The sequence below is a fragment of the Echiichthys vipera genome (assembly GCF_963691815.1).
Source record: "Echiichthys vipera genome assembly, chromosome: 22".
Classification (NCBI taxonomy): Eukaryota; Metazoa; Chordata; class Actinopteri; order Perciformes; family Trachinidae; genus Echiichthys; species Echiichthys vipera.
Genome location: NC_139847.1, coordinates 20165368 through 20184586, shown reverse-complemented (window position 1 = coordinate 20184586; position 19219 = coordinate 20165368). Strand labels below are relative to the sequence as shown.

The window sequence follows — 19219 nt, the reverse complement described above, 5'->3', positions numbered from 1 at the left end:
GCTGACTGTTGTGCTGCAGCAACGTTTGCCTCTACAGTATATTTAGTGGTCTGGAGAGTTTAAATACTATTTATCTCCTGTGGCTGGGAAAAACACATGAGTCACTGTGTCAGCAGAGTATCTTTAGAGGTTTCACAATGCAACAGCAACAAGCTGCCGTTCACACACAGAGCCTTACCTGGAGGGTTTCTCTGCACACGTAGGCTATCTGTTTCTCCTTTAATGGGCCCGTCACTGAGAAGAACACTTTGATTAATAGCTCATACAGCCGGCAGGTACATTTCTAAAAAAAGTCCAACTGGCTTATCAGAGATCATTGCGCCTACTTCCACATCTCCTTAATGTAATTATACTACTACATGTCTCAAAATGAACGTGGTGATTAAAGATATTTTGGGAAACATGTCTGCTGTCTTACCCAGAGGCAGATGAGAAGGTCAATTTGCACCAAGAGATAGTCCAGCACATGTTTAGCCTTAAACTGTCTGCCTTACCAGGTGTACAGTGCAAGGATAAAGTCCAACATCAGGCCCTCTATCAGGCGCTGTCTATTTTGGAAGGACACCATCCACCCCGTCCAATAATGGTTGGGATTGGTTTTCAAAGAAATACAAACAAGCCAGAGCATTTCCCCCCTACCCCAGGATGATACACTATATAATAATGCTGCTAATAAAAATAAATCATTTATGCTTACTGGCATTTTCCGTTTAGATTGTGTGACTACAAGACATGCAAATGCTCCAACCATGGAAGAGTAACGGAGTTTCCTTCCTGTTTTCGTTGACAGAACTAGGCTTCCAGTGTTTGTGCTAAGCTAGGCTAACCATGTCCTGGGCATGTTGGAAAACGTTCGGTTAATCCAGATCGAAAGCCCTCACACGTTAATCCAAGATATTTACCCCCATTGTACAAACCGGATTCCAAAAAAGTTGGGACACTACACAAATTGTGAATAAAAACTGAATGCAATGATGTGGAGATGGCAAATGTCAATATTTTATTCAGAATAGAACGTAGATGACAGATCAAAAGTTTAATCCGAGTAAATGTATAATTTTAAAGGAAAAATATGTTGATTCAAAATTTCACGGTGTCAACAAATCCCAAAAAAGTTGGGACAAGTAGCAATAAGAGGCTGGAAAAAGTCAATTTGAGCATAACGAAGAGCTGGAAGACCAATTAACACCAATTAGGTCAATTGGCAACATGATTGGGTATAAAAAGAGCTTCTCAGAGTGGCAGTGTCTCTCAGAAGCCAAGATGGGTAGAGGATCACCAATTCCCACAATGTTGCGCAGAAAGATAGTGGAGCAATATCAGAAAGGTGTTACCCAGCGAAAAATTGCAAAGACTTTGCAGTTATCATCATCAACTGTTCATAATATCATCCGAAGATTCAGAGAATCTGGAACAATCTCTGTGCGTAAGGGTCAAGGCCGTAAACCAATACTGGATGCCCGTGATCTCCGGGCCCTTAAACGACACTGCACCACAAACAGGAATGCTACTGTAAAGGAAATCACAGAATGGGCTCAGGAATACTTCCAGAAACCATTGTCAGTGAACACAATCCACCGTGCCATCCGCCGTTGCCAGCTGAAACTCTACAGTGCAAAGAAGAAGCCATTTCTAAGCAAGATCCACAAGCTCAGGCGTTTTAAATGGGCCAGGGATCATTTAAAATGGAGTGTGGCAAAATGGAAGACTGTTCTGTGGTCAGACGAGTCACGATTTGAAGTTCTTTTTGGAAATGTGGGACGCCATGTCATCCGGACCAAAGAGGACAAGGACAACCCAAGTTGTTATCAACGCTCAGTTCAGAAGCCTGCATCTCTGATGGTATGGGGTTGCATGAGTGCGTGTGGCATGGGCAGCTTGCATGTCTGGAAAGGCACCATCAATGCAGAAAAATATATTCAGGTTCTAGAACAACATATGCTCCCATCCAGACGTAATCTCTTTCAGGGAAGACCCTGCATTTTTCAACAAGATAATGCCAGACCACATTCTGCATCAATCACAACATCATGGCTGCGTAGGAGAAGGATCCGGGTACTGAAATGGCCAGTCTGCAGTCCAGATCTTTCACCTATAGAGAACATTTGGCGCATCATAAAGAGGAAGGTGCGACAAAGGAGGCCCAAGACGATTGATCAGTTAGAGGCCTGTATTAGACAAGAATGGGAGAGCATTCCTATTTCTAAACTTGAGAAACTGGTCTCCTCAGTCCCCAGACGTCTGTTGAGTGTTGTAAGAAGAAGGGGAGATGCCACACAGTGGTGAAAATGGCCTTGTCCCAACTTTTTTGGGATTTGTTGACACCATGAAATTTTGAATCAACATATTTTTCCCTTAAAATGATACATTTTCCCAGTTTAAACTTTTGTTCAGTGATTTATGTTCTATTCTGAATAAAATATTAGAAGTTGGCACCTCCACATCATTGCATTCAGTTTTTATTCACGATTTGTATAGTGTCCCAACTTTTTTGGAATCCGGTTTGTAGTTACACCACATAAGTAAAGGTTAATATGGGAGAATGAGCAGAACACCGCAATTTAGTATCTTAAGGTCGTTGCAACAACAAAAAATAAATTTCAGCAGTCAGGTTGCCAGGTTCGTTGCCGAGTGTCTCCTGCGATCAGCCTGCTCCATGTCAGTGATGACTCATACAAGGTAACCACTAATTTTGACTCATCTATTCATTTATAACAGCATTTAACGCCAGTCTTCAACTGAAATCTTTCTGTGAGTGCTGTGTAATCCATTAGCTAGCTCTCAACTCAAAATGATTCCTTGTTTCAGTAGCAGCAAGAGACAACCCTGGCAACCAGCAACGCTATTGGCTGATCCAAAGGGAAAAAGAATATGACAGAAAGTCATTGTCAAACCCGTCAAAAAAATATTAATTTAGAACGTTAGTAACAGTAAAAGCTTGAGACAACAACTTCTCATCCGTGAAATGTTATTCTGTGTTGCTTAGTTTTGGCATTTCTTTTGTGAGTCTTTACATACAGTCTTTGGTCAGAACATGTCTGAACACTGTCCTGAGATCTGTCCCAGATGAGACATCTACATGTTTATATCTAAGAGCTCTGTGCTGGACACGCAGGTGCTAAATTGATATGGATCTTTTTCACCTTGCTCTGGGTAAGAAACCAAAGAACCACATTAACACTAGCAATAAAGGGTTATAACGGCCTACATTCAGAATTGTTAATCATTTGTATTTATACCATGGTAAATATCCTGAAGTGACCCCCCACCGCAGTACTCCATGCAGATCCACAGCTTGGTGTTCCTGGAGAGAGACGCACAACTTTTATCGGATTGACATGAGCTGTGCTTATTCTCCAGTTTAACAGGGATTGTGAAAGACAACATTGAAGAATTCAGTATCAAAAGGAAACACTAACAAGAAGACACTCCCTAACATTCTGAAACTAACGCCCACAAATACACGCAGTATCATTCACGAGCTGCTGCGCCAAAAATCTAACTGAGCACTAGAAAGAGTGGGAGAGGAATCCAGCAGCAGTGTGGGGAAAAGAAAAGTCAAATTCCACAGATTTCAGTCCACCAACAATCCCAGGAATCCCCCACATGTGCAGTGACAGGCTGGAAACATACAACACCTGTGGTAGCTGCCGAAGTAGGCCACGATGTTTTTGTGCTTGCACTCCTTCATCATGGTGATCTCCTGCTGGATGGACGTGATGTCATCACCTGAACAGACAGACAGTTTGGCGAACAGACTGGTGTTAGTGCACTCAGCTTCTACAGCTACAGGGACGATTATAGACCAGTCAACTGTGGGCTTAGACTAACGGGAGATCTGGTGTGAGACTGAAATATGTGTATATATACACACACACACATATATATATATATATATATATATATATATATATTTGTGTGTGTGTATATAAGTGTATCTGAGTGTTATGACACCTGGCTGCTAATGAGCACCATTAAGACTATGAAACTACTGATTGTGGAGTTTGAAAATACAATACAAGCATATCCATATCCAAATCCAGAAACTTCCCACATTCAGCCAAAACTTATTGAGTATCTTTGACAGTTGCAGCATGTTTATTACAAAATTTGCTCATAAAACCTGAATTGACTTTAAACTGCTGGAACCTCAGAATTAGATTCAAACAACATTTTGAATGTTGCACAGAAAAGAGCGCTGCAGGAATGAGTCCTAAAACCCTGACATGAGTCAGCATTTTTGCACTGCCAGTTCCCTGGTCTCGAGGTCAGGTTTTATTTAAAAGTGTTTTTTTCGTTAGATGTCTTAAATAAGGTCTGGGGTCAACACAGGCTTAAAGTTGTAATCCGTACGAATTGAGATAGCTGTTTCTAGCAGCCAATTTGGCGGATAGATGTAACTGGAATTCAAACTTGAACGTTCCCTTTCATTGCACTTGTACTTGTCAGAGGTTGGAAGTTCCCGATTTCCAAGTACAAGTAAACGCAGCATAACCGACAGTGACGAGCTCCACTGGTAGACCAATGGCTGCAGACCAATGGCTGCAGACTGGCGCAGTGGCAGTGTATTTGCATGCAAAATCATCCCATGGTCTTTTTCTGCATTTATATACATCAAATAAGCCATCAAGACTGTTTTTTTTCATGTAACAACTATTAACAGGGACACATTAACGTTTAAGGCATTAAAACATATTATTTAACCACTGCAGTAGCATGGTAAGAGTGAGTCTGTGTGCACCAATGGGCTCCTTCCTTTGGGATTGACTTTGGTAATCCACTTGAATGGACTTTACTATGAGAGGAGCTGGTACAGGGGCCAGTAGTCTTTAGAACACTCTTTTAATAAACTCTGGGTTCACTAACTACGTTGTTGGTGCTTTGTTTTATGTGTAGGGACTCTTCTTCTCATGCTGCTGCAGAGGTTTGCTGTTATTTTCAGCAGTATTAGTGGTTAAAAAAGACGTTTGAATGCCTTCAACATACTGCCCCGAGCTAATCAGTGTTAGCCATGTTCAGCTGTAAGCCACTCTCTGGGATTTCTCCGGTAATAGTTGATGAAAGAAAAAAACTGTCTTGATGGCTTATTTGATGAATGTAAGTCCAAAGAAAATGGGATGATTTTGCGCCGGAATTACACTTTAAGTCACTCTTTGATAAATAGGAACTTAACAGCTAATGAAATAGTTCTTACGAATTATATCTTTTAACATTTGGTTCTATGTCATAAAATATGTTAGTAAATACCAAACTGGTGAATTTCGAAACCGTACAAAAAGGGTGAAAAAGGTAAAAAGGTGTCATCACGCCGTACAAGAGAAATCAGTTGGAAGTGAGTGGGTGGTAAAGTTGGTTTATATATCTTTAGCTTTTCTAATGTTTTTGAATCTATGCAGGATGCAGACAGCTTGGACAGGCAAACTGATTACCAGTATCTCTTTGAATGTACATATGAGCAGGTCAGCAATGTTTTAAGATAACTTGTAAAAATAGGAACCTATTCTTTCACGTAAATGTGTTGTCCTGCCGCATGGATGTATTAAGTCCAACTGGCTTCAAAGTCAGGAGCACTTCCTGGTGAGCATGTTGTGTCGTGTAACATACCAGGGTCCAGTTTGACAATCTTGATAGCTGCCAGCTCAGATGTCGTAATTTTCCGAGCCTGAAAGACATGGAAAACAGACGATAAATAAATATAATCATATGTATTATACCCCGCTTTTTAAATAGTTTCTCACAGGTTTTAAAGTGAGTAAAGAGCTAGAAACATACTTTTTGTACGTAGAAATACACAGAACTGTGCACAGAAGGACTGGGTCTCACTCAAATAACAGGATAGTTGAATCACAATCATACACAAAAGTTCCTTGTAACCGTTAGTTCGTAAGTTCACAGGTAGTGTGACACAGCATGGGGTCTTGTATTTGGAGAACATCCTGATATATTGCCGCAATCAAACATGGTTCAAATTGACCAGAGGAATTTCTCATGGAACCCCCAGGTAATTGACTTTACCTTAGACTGCTGATGAACAAGGACTAAGATCGTTTCATTTACACCCTGCATTAACATACGTATGAAGTGTATCTGCAGTCAGACTGCACACATGGGGACACACATTAAAGCACCAACTCCAGACCCAAACTGCTTCCTCATTCACAAGCAGTGAACTTTTATTTACTTTTTTATTACATCGGTCCAAAATGCTACTTTCTGCTCAGTGGCCAGGGGAATACATGATTATTTTGTGCAGCAAAACACTGTGGTTAGGTGTCACCTAAAGCAGGGTGCTAATATAGACAGGTGTTGGCTTTGGCAAAAAGAATGTAGCCCAATGCCGAATGACATCAGGCATCATATTTCTAAAATTCACCTCTTTTTCTCAAGTCAGTCGAGGTAATACTTTAGCTAGCCCCTTGGCTCATGACATCTGCAGTCAACCCACAGAGCAGATTGTGTGTGTGTGTGTGTGTGTGTGTGTGTGTGTGTGTGTGTGTGTGTGTGTGTGTGTGTGTGTGTGTGTGTGTGTGTGTGTGTGTGTGTGTGTGTGTCTGTGTGTGTGTGTCTGTGAGTGAGTGTAATGTGCATCATATGCGTACCCCTGCTGTGTGTGGACTGCACTATTGTGGTTCTGAAATGTTGTGCCTTCACACAGCTGGTATCAAGCTGCTCTATGCCCCAGACGAGGCACATTGTTTTGCACAGAAGTGCAAAATGGCTCTGCATAAGTTTACACAGCCTTACCCTCAGAAGACATGTTAGATAACACCATACAAGAACCAAAAACCCATATGCAGTTATTATTCGATTAGATTACAAGACTTTCATCTAGGCTGTAAGGAGCACAGTCATTGAGTTCAACATGTTTTTTTCAAAGTGTTGGTATCAGTTACTTGGTTAAGTGGTTGCCAAAATACCTGATATGTCCTTTAATATGGAACACATATTCTGTTGATCATTTAGGAGAGCTGCTGGCTACTAATCTTTACACTCAGAGTGCTATTTTGGTAATAATGGAGCAAAACACAGTCTTATATCATTAAAACTGTTACAAACATGCATTTACTCACAATTGCTCTCTCATTCATAAACATACTCTTGCTTAAAGCTGAAGTGAGTACGTTTCTATGAAAAATGTTTTTCATATTTCCTGAAATTGTCACTATACCCGTACGCTGGTTTGTTTCTGTAAATGCAGCACATTTAGCACAAATAGAATGCAGTAATCAGTAACTCGCTCACTGGTATTTATCATATAACCCCATTTCTCTGTGCTCATGTAAACACCATATCCTGAATATAATCATCAATGATCAATGACTGCTTGTGAATTTCAATCCATCTGTCAGTGCGTTTACATGCAGTTTAAAAACCTGATTATACTCGGGTTAAGGGCGTACTCCGGTTTCTCAAACACCATGTAAACACCGTACCCGTGGTAAAATCAGAGTTCTCATACTCTCGTTAACAGACGTAGAGAACTCCTTCAGTACCCGTTTATTTGTGCATGTAAACGGCATTCCCGGATTAATATCGGGTTACATGTCTGCGCATGCTCCATGAGTTAGAAGTGCTTTTGACCCGGAAATAGAATAAATCAGGAAGCAACAGGGCCAAAACAACATGAAAAAATAACAACAACACAAACATTACCTTTAAACCGAGGGGGGACTTCATAATGGCAACTAACATAACTACCAATAAGACCAATTTCTTTTTTCTTTTTTTTAAAGATTATTTTTTGTCAGTTTCCAAGCCTTTATTTATAGGACAGACAGGAAATGGGGTGAGAGAGAGAGGGGGAGACATTCAGCGAAGTCTTCAGCCTCTTAACATGGGGCGACTGCTCTAACCACTGTGCCACCGGCCGGCCCAAATAAGACCCATTTCTGTCAATAGTCCCCCCCCCCAGTTGTGGTGATATTGACAAAGGTCGACTGCAAGAAAAAGCCTTAGTCCGACCAGCTGTATGTTGGCGGAGCACCACCTACTGTACCGGAGGTTGAGTTACTCCGTCATTTTCCCATTCAACCCCTTTCATGTATCCAATAATGCGACTATTCCCTTAACTGTGGAAAACCATTTTGAAGTTACTGCTGTGCAAATGCATCGTGTGAAACGAGGCAGTGCTGAATCAAGATTCTGTTACTGTACTGCCTATTTCTTGCATTGTAAAACATTTTAGTGTACTGTTAAGCTATTAAATGAGAATGTTTGTGACCAAGTACAGACAAACTTTCTCGTTTTGCAGGTACACTAACATACTCACCCATATCCAGATGGCATTCATCAAGTTCAAAGAAACAAGCAACACATCTATGCTGTCACGAGGGTTGTGGCACACTTGTTTGAGCAAATCTCAAGACGTCTGAGACATTTAGGGTGGAAAATATTCTTTCATTGAAGTCAACTATTGTTCGATCTGCCACATACAAAATTTCCCAAAATAGTGTGAAGTATGAAGTTAGAACTCCGCCACCTGCCTGCTCCATCAAGATAATAATCCCTGGGCGTATATCCAAGTGCTCATTATGCTATCTTGATGATGAAGACTCATAATTAGCTCAACCTGCTGTCTCACCTTGGCTTTAACCTTGTATTGATTCACAACACCACAGGAATCAATACAAACAGTATTGGCACAGAGGACTCTTTTCTACTGGCTGTCCCAGACAAACCCCAGGTGAGTCAAGGAGTGAGACTGATGCAGTATCACTTGCTCCAGACGTATTCCTGTGTGACCGTGTGATAAAACTAGCTCGTTTTTGGATTCAACAAACACATTGGAAACCATCCGCCTGGATCCCTGATGATCCACAGCACATCTACTGGCAATCTGGCGTGTATTCTATTGAGACATATGGTGCTGAAGAGTTAAATGGACAGTCCTGCTGACAGACTGACTAATCACCCTCATTAGAAAAGCAACGCAAAAAGATACATCACTGAATGTCTCCACAAAGAATACTGGACAGAAACATTATGATGTCACAGTGAAGTTGACCTTTGACATTTTGTAAATAAAATGTCATCACTTCATCATTCTTTTGTTCATAATTAGGGTAAAAATTATTGAATTATGGACAAAAATACGTTTTGTGAGGTCACCGTGACCTTGGCCTCCAAAATCTAATCAGTTCACCCTTGAGTCCAAGTGGACGTTTTTTCCAAATTTGAAAGTAATCCCTAAAGGGATCCCTGAGATATCGCATTTACAAGAATGGGACAGAGGGACAGAGAGCCCAAACACAATGGGCCTCATTTATCAATCTTGCGTGAAAACGGGCGCAGATCTGAGCGCAGAATTGGTCGTATGATAGGACCCACGTGTGATTTATGAAACATTCGTATCTGACCAATCTCAGCGTACGAATGAGCGGGTCTTGATAAATGCGGAGGCTGAATTCGATCGTCATTAACATGTTACGCCCTTAAATATTCCTGGTTCGGAGGCCTCGCCCACTGAGGTCAAACACGGAGAGACGAAACACTGGTACGAAAAGAAACTTTTCCGACACACAGATCGGCATCCTGACATCTGAGATGGAGCAAAATAAAGATGTGCTTTTTGTCTTAAGAGTGGTATAAAAGGGTCCCATAAACACGCTGTATGGAAAAGAATAACGGAGGCAGTCAACCCGAAGCAGCGCTCCACTGAGACCCGTGTGCGTGTGTGCGCACTGTTGGACAGGTGTCGTGCCATATTCAGCACCCCTGCCGTGAAATGCACCCCCTCGCATTATAGGTGATATTCTGGATCAGAAAGTAGTAGTTTATATACAGGTAACCACATTAAAACAGGTAACCACATTAAAACACACACTTTTGAACGTATTAATTGCAAGAAAAACTGGGATTATATTTAGGAAACCCTAAGTCAAACACATTCAACTTGCTCAAAAGATCCATTTCATTCATTTTGTAATTATGGCTGCAGTTTATTTCCACAGAACATACAAAAGGTGTTGTTTTGTAAGACTGTAAGTAACCAGCGGGGTTATTAGGTATTCCGTAAGAGGATACCTTTGTCACCTAGAACCATACCAAGATGTTAATCATCTGATACCTTGTTTGATTTAATGCAATTTATCGAGGGTAGCCACGAACCGAGGAGATGACTTTGGCTCTGCAGTGCGTCTTGCTGCAGCCGTGCGCCAACACATTCATTCATTAATTCAATGTCGGGGTCGCGGGGGGCTGTCGCGGGGGGCTGTTTTGAAATATAAAAGAATCGTGTGTACAAGGTTAATGATGTACACACCGTCACTTTTTCTCTTGTAGACATACTGGTTTAGACCAGACCGCCACGTTTAAAAGCGACAGCTTGGCGTCACAAATCACTTGTACATTTATCGAGTGGTAGTTTTGGCGATTGATGAATGCGTAATCATTCATGGATGGTGCCTTCAGACGCACGTGAGTACAATAAATCGCTCCAACCACAATTTTTTTTTTATTTTATTCGTTTTAAGAATCCGTTTTGATCTGTTCTTAATATGTGACTGCTTATGCTTAATGACAGCTGAGGTTTGTTCATTACTTTCAGCGAGATTTTGCTGTGCTGCACCGCAAACCCACAGGCTGAAATGTGCGTACATGACCTCAGACCAGACGTGAGATTTGATCGTAGCTCCCGCTCACGTCCAAATTGATAAATGCCGAAGTTTGCCTGGAAATGGTTGTACGCACGTTTTTCTGCCGTACGTTCGTTTGATAAATGAGGGCCAATGCCTCCAGCCAACACTGTCGTCACAAAAATACTCAAATCCAACACAGTGGTACATAAATCACATCGAACTTTTCATTTGCCACTGAGAAGAAGCAACCAAGCTATCAACATCACAACAATGTGCCCAGGTGAATATTGACTGCACAATGCATTATTATAAATCAAATTGAGCATTTAAATGTTGCAGTCGGTCCACATTTACTCCACTTCCATGACCCGAGGTGTAAATGTAATGCACAGTTAGAGAGTATCTGAGGAAATGCTTAGTTTAAGTTGTAATCCGCAAGATTTTCATTTGTTCAATTGTCTTTTAAAGTTCTTATCTATCAAATAGTGAATTCAAACAACGGTGACTGATCATATGACCCACTAATGAAAGCACTTCTACTTGCCTTTTGTAGAGTATTACCATCTGAGTGTCTGATGCGACATTCGTGGGCTGGAGGTAAATAAGCCGCCATGTTAGTGACGCTGCTGACAGAGGTTGGTCTGCCGACCCAGATCGTCACTAACGTTAATGCGGCCTTCACTTGTAATCAGAAATCGGGAACCTCAACTTCTGAGTCAAGCTTGTAGTAAGTACAGAAGTGTAATAAGAACATGTGTGTGTGTGGATTTAAGAGGGGAACATAAAGAGTAAAAGACCGGAAGTAGAGAGGCTAATGTGTTTCAATAAAGATTACAACAAAGCAACAACAAGAAACAGACATAGTGACTGTCAACGTGACAAGATGGAGGCTCTGAAAGAATAGGGTAGCCTGCAGTTACATCTTACTGCCACAGAGGCCGCTACAAACAACGTATCTCAATTCTTATGGAATACAACTACCAGATACCCAGATGCATTCAGTACTAAGCTCAAACATGACTGAAAGTCCAAGTAGCCCAGTAGCAATCCTTACCAGTTCACCCAGTCAGGGGGACTGTGACCCTCATCAGAGGATGGGGGTGGATGTTGTTTCTAAGCAGCTATAATGTGTTTTCAACTTCCTCCATTCTTCCTGGGAACATCAGTCATCTCCATTCAGCGACTGCACTGACGTCAGATGGACCGCTTTTCACTCTGGGCATCCACAACAACTAAGGCAGCCACCAATGGGATAAGCAGGTCGCCTCAACACAACCTGTGGCTTGGCTGCAGTCACTTCCTGTTTTCTTTCCTGTTCTACCACACAGCTTCCTGTGACTACAGTGATAGTAACGTCTGTGAGATGATTTTACATTGCCACGCTTGAAATAACAGCAGTTTGGGCTTACATACACATTTAGAGCGGAAGCTTCACTGCACTTTGATCAGGCACCCAAATGGCTGAGCTTGAAATGATACAGTCTTAGGCCAAAATGTAATTTCTTCACAATTAGAGTATCCTATTTCACTGAATACAGATCTAAAGCATGGGGCATGAATGGCCTCTGAAACAAACGGAACAGAGCAACTTAAAACTGGTTGTTGAGGCAAGAAAAAAAGCAAAACGTAGTCTTTTGCTTGTTATTTTGCACTCATTTAGGTAAGAATGTGACTTTTTTGAAATAAGAAACAACTGTTCATCTTAAATAATGAAAAGTTGTTTTCCCAAGCAATAAAAGGCACCTTTACCCAAGTTAACACACTCAGAGGTTTTGTTGCTACAGCCCTACTGGGTCTGGTATGATCAGTAGATAATGACGGCTAATGTTAGCTAATGTACGCTCAAGGTCAAGTAATGAATTCAAAGACAAGTATACAAGATAAGATTTACCATGTGCTTATTTCATATAAACTATGTATTTATTTGTTGAATCACCAGAAGATGGGCTCTATCATGATATGAAGATATGAAATGAAAAGCCCTACAGTATATCAGGATGGGAGAGGCCATATCACCCAGCCCTAGATCAAAGCAGCTTTATGGTCAGAGACAAAAGTTGTGTCCCAATGCTGATACATACTGGAAGTTATGTATAAATAAAGTACACTGTTTTGACAATAAGTACACAAGAAACTGGCGTACTAAACTATTTTATTTGAACAAAAAGTGATACAAGGCATTTCAACAGACATCAATCAAACCACAATAGTGAAATAGTTATTTAAAATTTCATAACATCACCAAAATCTACAGAGTGTTTCTGTTTTTCAACATGTCCCTAAACCTACCACCCCGTCCACAGTTCTTTGCAGCTGTGAGGAGCTCGTTTCTTCCTGTTGTGCGTTTGCATCGATGGACTAGACTTTTCATTAACTTGGATTTGGTCGCCAGTTTTGGTCACCCTATATTTTGAGTAATGAAAATACTATGCAGTTATATGTCAGCTTCATAAAAAAACAAAAATCGACATGAAAGAACAAGAAGGTTTACTACAGTAACCGAAGTAAAGTTTTTTAAATTATTCCCGCAGTCAAACAACTTAATTTGCTTCACCGGTCAAACGGACACCTTTGCACATGCGAGTAAACGCACCAACACACGTGCAGCGTTGTCCGGTTCCCGTTCTAACTGACTGACTAATTCATTTATTTTGGGGAGCATGTTTTGCGGTTTGCTGGCCCCATTTTTTACACGTTAAAAGGCCTACTATCCGGCTGTTAAGGCGTGACGTAACGCCCTTTTAAAATGTGATTTTGGGTCCAAGCTTTGTATGTCTAACTGAAGAAAGAGGTGATCGTAATGTTCACATGTTCGCCCGTTCGCCCGTTGTGTCTGTTTTGTTTCCGTGGATCGTTGGGACCCAGGAATCTTATTTTGAAAGGGTGTTATATCAGACGGAACAGCTAGAAAGTTCCTAACTATCAAATAATGAGTTAAAACAATGGTGATTGATCGTCTGACCCACTAATGAAAGCACTTCTACTTGCCTTTTTTGGCCAAGTATTCCAATATCTGTCTGTATCTGTATCTGTCGCCACATTCGCGGGCTAAATGTAAACACATCGCCATGTTAGTGACATTGCTCACAACGCTTGGTCTGTCGGCCGAACCATACAGTCTATGAGCCGTTGTGGTTTGTGGCAGTTTGGTGGACCCTTTTTTCCATTTCCCTACAATAAATTGGAAGAGGCACAGATTCCTCAACAAACCATCAATGGGCTCCTTCCTTTGGGATTGACTTTGGTAATCCACTTGAATAAACTTTACCATGAGAGGAGCTGGTACAGGGGCCAGTAGGTAAGTCTTTAAAACACTCTTTTAATAAACTCTGGGTTCTCTAACTACGTTGTTGGTGCTTTGTTTTCTGTGTAGGGACTCTTCTCATGCTGCTGCAGAGGTTTGCGGTTATTTTCAGCAGTATTAGTGGTTAAAAAAGACGTTTGAATGCCTTCACCATACTGCCCTGAGCTAATCAGTGTTAGCCATGCCCAGCTGTTTGCAACTGTCCGGCATATCTCTGTTAATAGTTGATAAAAGAGAAAAATTTTCTTGATGGCTTATTTGAGGAGTATATTTGCTGAAAATGGGAATTTCACTTTGATTGCTGACCATTTAAATATTATTAATCATACCATTTTTTTATCGCCATAAGCATTGTTTTCTGCATTATGTGTTCTGTTAAAAAGGTTTTCATATCGACGTATATCAAGAAACACTGATAGATGCTGATATTTCTGTGATAGGCCAATATCAGATGACTGACAAATGGCTGACCTATGACTAACATGAAGAGGTCAATCCTAGAGAGGGCAGAAATACTTGCTTGCTGATCTCCTCCTCTACATTCATGTATGGCATTTCCAATTACTTTTCATGCTTAAATAACAGCTAACAGTGATGTGTGACAAAAACACTTCCATTTGAATGGCCCCAACATCACCAGAGTGAAATCAGAGACAGAAACAGTGTCCGTCTGGACGGGCTGTGGCTGGTCAGAGCCTCAGGAGGACATGGATCAGGATTAATAAAAGGATCCCAACACACGTGAGCTCTGAGCTGAGTTTCCTCAGAATAATAGCAGTGTGACGAGAGTCCATTGAAAGCCCACGCAGTCACATGTCCAAGGTTTCACCCATGACTGCTGCAGTTCCAGTTGCACCAAACCCACCAACAGCAGCGGTGGGTGGGAGTGATAATGTGCTATTGTCTGCCTGTCCCTGTAATCCCATTCACAGCAGACAAACAGGCTGCAATATTTCCAAATGATACAGTAATGCAGAGAAGGCTACCCCTGTCAAAGTCAGCTGGATATTGCTCATACTGGAACGAACGGCCATTTTGACTGAGCTCTGAATCTGCAGTCTGTTACCTGTTACCTATATCCAGTCACTGTGAGTTCTTAGGTGAAATCTTTGCGTATGTACTGCTGCCTCATCTAAATTTAAAAAGGTGCACATGTACCGTAAATATACTTATCCATTGTTTTTGCAATTGTCACCTTTACTGTTTGAGCTCAGTCTTATTGTTCAAATCAACTTTATTTTCATTAGCCGCTGTTTAATGAACACGACCTGCTCAGCAGCAAACAGCAGACTGAGGTTGTCACAATACCAGAATAATAAACTCTTTTCAATCTGCACACAGTGCTGGTAAAGCCTTCAGCCTCTTTACATGGGGCGACTGCTCTAACCAGTGAATTTAAGGTGCCCGATTTCTACTACAAGTGATTTTCTATTAAATGTGAACACAGCATAACAAACCAACCAAACCAAAACAACCGCTGTCAGCAGCGTCACTAACATGGCGGCTTATTTCCATCTAGAGAGAGAATGTCTCCGCATACACAGATATTGGAATACTCAGCAAAAAGGGAACAAGTGCCTTCATTAGTGGGTCACATGATCAATCACCATTGTTTTAACTCACTCGTTGATAGACAGGAACTTAAAAGACAACTAAATAGATGGAAATCTTACGGAGTACACCTTTAACTTTACAGCAGACAGACACAGGGGCAGGTTTCACAAAGTTTCACAAACACATGTCAGACTTGTCTTTATGGTGCATTCCAGTTGTACTCAGGAGTCGGGATTTCTGATCACCGAGTCGGAACTTTCAACTGGAACGACCCCCGAGGTTGGATTTTTGACTCGGAAAATCGGACGATCTACACAACCCCCGAGTTGACATTTAAAGATGGCTGCCCCGGTTGTAAACAGAATGTAGAAGCTCCTGTAATAATCCTTTTAATAACACTTTTTACTATTTGTTGTCACAATAAGACAGCTGTATACATAGTATTGTGTATATATGGTATATGGAAATGCTTTCATTATGTAATTTACATTTTTCATGATTATATGTGAACTTCAAGAAGGACCGCATATTTGTCCAGAAGCGCGAGAATGACTTTTGCAGATGTAGCCCTCTTGTTTCCTCTTCTGTTTTTGGCCGTTGGCTACTTTTTTCAGACTTTGTAACTGAAACGCTGATAACTCGGGTCTGAGGTCATTCCCCGCTCCGACTTCCGACTTCTGAGGTAAATGGAACGCACCATTAGTGTTAGAGCATTCTGGCCGTAAATTTGCAGTTTGATAAGTCTAGACACTTGAAACTTTTCCAAACCTAAGAAGTTAGCCAGCCTTCCCCCGGGCTCACTGTGGACTAAGAGCCATGTTATTTAGATAAATTATCTAAAATCTAAATAGCATTTAGAGCTAAGCTAACGTCAAATCTTTGTGAAACCAGCCCCAGGGGGAGCCAGACCATACTCATTGGCCTGGCAATGCTACACTACCCACAACTCAACCGCTGACCCTTGAGTCTGACACCTGGACGCACTAAGCTCGTAGCAGCTATTATAACCTGGAGCCTGGAGCAGAGACCAGAGACTGCACAGGTCTGGTAAGGTCAATTCTTTGCAATCCCTCCCCTCCAAGAGTAATATCTGCTACAGATATATATTCTCTTGAAAAAAACACAACTTATTCTGAAAGCTCTGACACAGCTAAAGTGTGATCACCCAGTAGCGTCACTTACAAATGGTGACAAGTGCAAGGAAACTCCTGAGTGGAGAATGTAACAAATACAGGACACAAGGGCTCACTACTGTTATGCTCTTCACAATGTGCCGTTCATCCCTCCAGTAGAGTTCACACACTTCTTCAATCTATGACTAGGAGCTCTGCAGCCTTCCTGGAGGCCTTACTAACACACTACTTATGCTTCTGTATGCAGGCACAACAGTTTCCGGCGCTGCCGTCCTTCTGATCGTGCGTTCAGAACAGAACGTGCACAGTTTGGCATGCCTGTTATGAGCAAAACCACTGAAAATAAACTGAAAACACACTTTAGTTCTCATGGAAAAGGAGCAGAGAAGGCTGTGAAACAGGTTGGACCTTTAAAAACGGGACATTTGTCTTTCTAATAAAGTTCCCCGCGTTTGGAATCAGGGGTGTAAAAAAGGAAACAATCTCAATTCTTGTGTTGCTTCTGCAGGATGCACAAGGCACCGGGGCGGGTTATCAGCACAGGATGTTTGCATCCTGACATGAGAGACAACGTGAGACAGTCTCCTGCTAAATACTTACTGTAGGTTCAACGGCATTACAATATTAACTGGCATTAGATGCAGAGGAGTTGATTTTGTGCCGATGTAAAAAAACATTTTTACACAACATGTGACGCAGAAAAAGATGCCTTGGGTGATTTAGAAATGGTGTCATGAAGCTCTTTATTTTAATTAACTATTCTGTGGTTCAATTGTTAATAACTGACTGATAGTGAACATGATGAAAATGTTCAGCACGCCTGATCTCAGGAGTAGAGCCGTTTTAAATGCATATGATTCTTAATTGAATACATTACACATTCCCTCCTGGACGACTTTTCAGGCTCACACAGTCTTTCTGATTTATTCATTGTATGTATAATAATAGTTCATATTTTTAAATAAAGCTTAGTGTCTAAGAGTGCAGCCTTCTGAGTATCTTTGCAGAGTCACATTGGTAATAAATCCACACACAAAGGGGCTATTTTTATTCCAGCTTGAAAGTTCACTATATCAACCGCCATACCAGTAGTTGGTGATTTCCCTCTCTAAAATCTGTATGGTACTGGCCTCAAAAATCCCATATTGGTCAAGCGCTAGGGAAAAAAATGCATTATCAAAGTAGATGATTTTACTGTCAATCAAAGAATTGACTTATAATTGCAGGTCAAGTATTTCCACTGTGGAATTAGCCAAAAACTAACTCTTCTGTCAGGTGAAATGAACTAAAATATGTTGATTTCCCACATCATTTGAAATATCATGATAAATATCAATACCGCAATATAAAATACCACTCTAATAGGAGATTTTTTATCCATCCTGCCCTCCAAAAACAATGTGTCCATCCATCAATCTTCAACCGCTTGTCCCTATTAGAGTCATCAATGAACCTAACACCTGCATGTCTTTGGACTGTGGGAGGAAGCCGGAGAACCCGGAGAAAACCCACGCAGACACGGGGACAACATGCAAACTCCACACAGAAGGGCCCCAGTCGGGATTCAAACCGGGAACCCTAGCTCTAGCTGTGAGGCGACAGTGCTAAACACCACTTCACCGTGCCGCACTCACAACGTGGACCTGTGCTTTGTCAAATACCTGCCTGTTTACGAGAGATACTGTGTTCCTTTAGGGGTGGAAGGGTTAAATGGCTTTATTGTAGTGACATAATGACACACACACACACACACACACACACACACACACACACACACACACACACACACACACACACACACACACACACACACACACACACACACACACACACACACACACACACACACACACACACACACACACACACACACACACACACACAGACACGGACACACACAGACACGGACACACACACACACACACTTATACTTACCCATTTCCCAAAGATGTCAAATGAATTTGACACTTTGAAGTTGTTGTTTTTTCTTGTAACGTGAACATTGTTTTTGACCCTGATCTACTTTGATGTGCAGGAGAAAGGCTCATTGAACCCTTCAGAGCCAACCATGACCATGAGAACAGGAGTCTGGACCAGCTCCTGCCTCAGGACTCAGCTCATCCTGCACCACTGTCTTTGATCCGTAAAATCAGAGACTTCTGCACATACACACCTGATGACAGGAAGTGAAATGTGTGTGTGTGTGTGTGTGTGTGTGTGTGTGTGTGTGTGTGTGTGTGTGTGTGTGTGTGTTGTTGAACTAACACAGATTGAGGCTGCTGCTGCTGCGGTGAAAACGCGAGCAAACGTTCTCACTCACCTTGAACACATCTCCATAGGTGCCGCACCCGATCCGGTGAATCAACTCGTAGTCATCCAAAGGGTCCAGAAATGACACCCCTATCCTGTTGTCCATGACTGGAGACCCCTCTGGGTGCTGTGCTGGGTGAGCCTGGCGGGCTTTCTACTCACACATGCCAGCCGCTGTTGTCCGGGGAGAGAGCGGCGGCGGCGGCGGGCGAACACACTCGAGCTGACTGGCTGACGCTAATGAAAACTAATTGGAGCTGGCTAATTGCTGGCGTACGTCTCCGGCTGGCAGACACACACACACACACACAGACACACACACACTGTCACTACAGGCGTCT

At 41.8% G+C, this 19219-nt stretch overlaps 1 protein-coding gene across 3 annotated transcripts in view; it reads right to left on the bottom strand.

Annotated features, from left to right (window-relative positions):
- map4k2 (mitogen-activated protein kinase kinase kinase kinase 2) overlaps positions 1–19184 on the bottom strand; it is a 57890-nt gene extending 38706 nt beyond the window's left edge. For all 3 annotated transcript variants that reach the window (XM_083937435.1, XM_083937437.1, XM_083937436.1), the window contains exons 1-5: positions 18889–19184; positions 5605–5662; positions 3639–3729; positions 3240–3304; positions 179–234 (exon numbers count right to left, since the gene is read on the bottom strand). In XM_083937435.1, coding sequence (XP_083793561.1) covers positions 179–234; positions 3240–3304; positions 3639–3729; positions 5605–5662; positions 18889–18984 — 366 coding nt within the window. In that variant the 5' untranslated portion in view covers positions 18985–19184. The remainder of the gene's footprint in view (positions 1–178; positions 235–3239; positions 3305–3638; positions 3730–5604; positions 5663–18888) is intronic.
- Between the last annotated feature and the right edge of the window lie 35 nt (positions 19185–19219).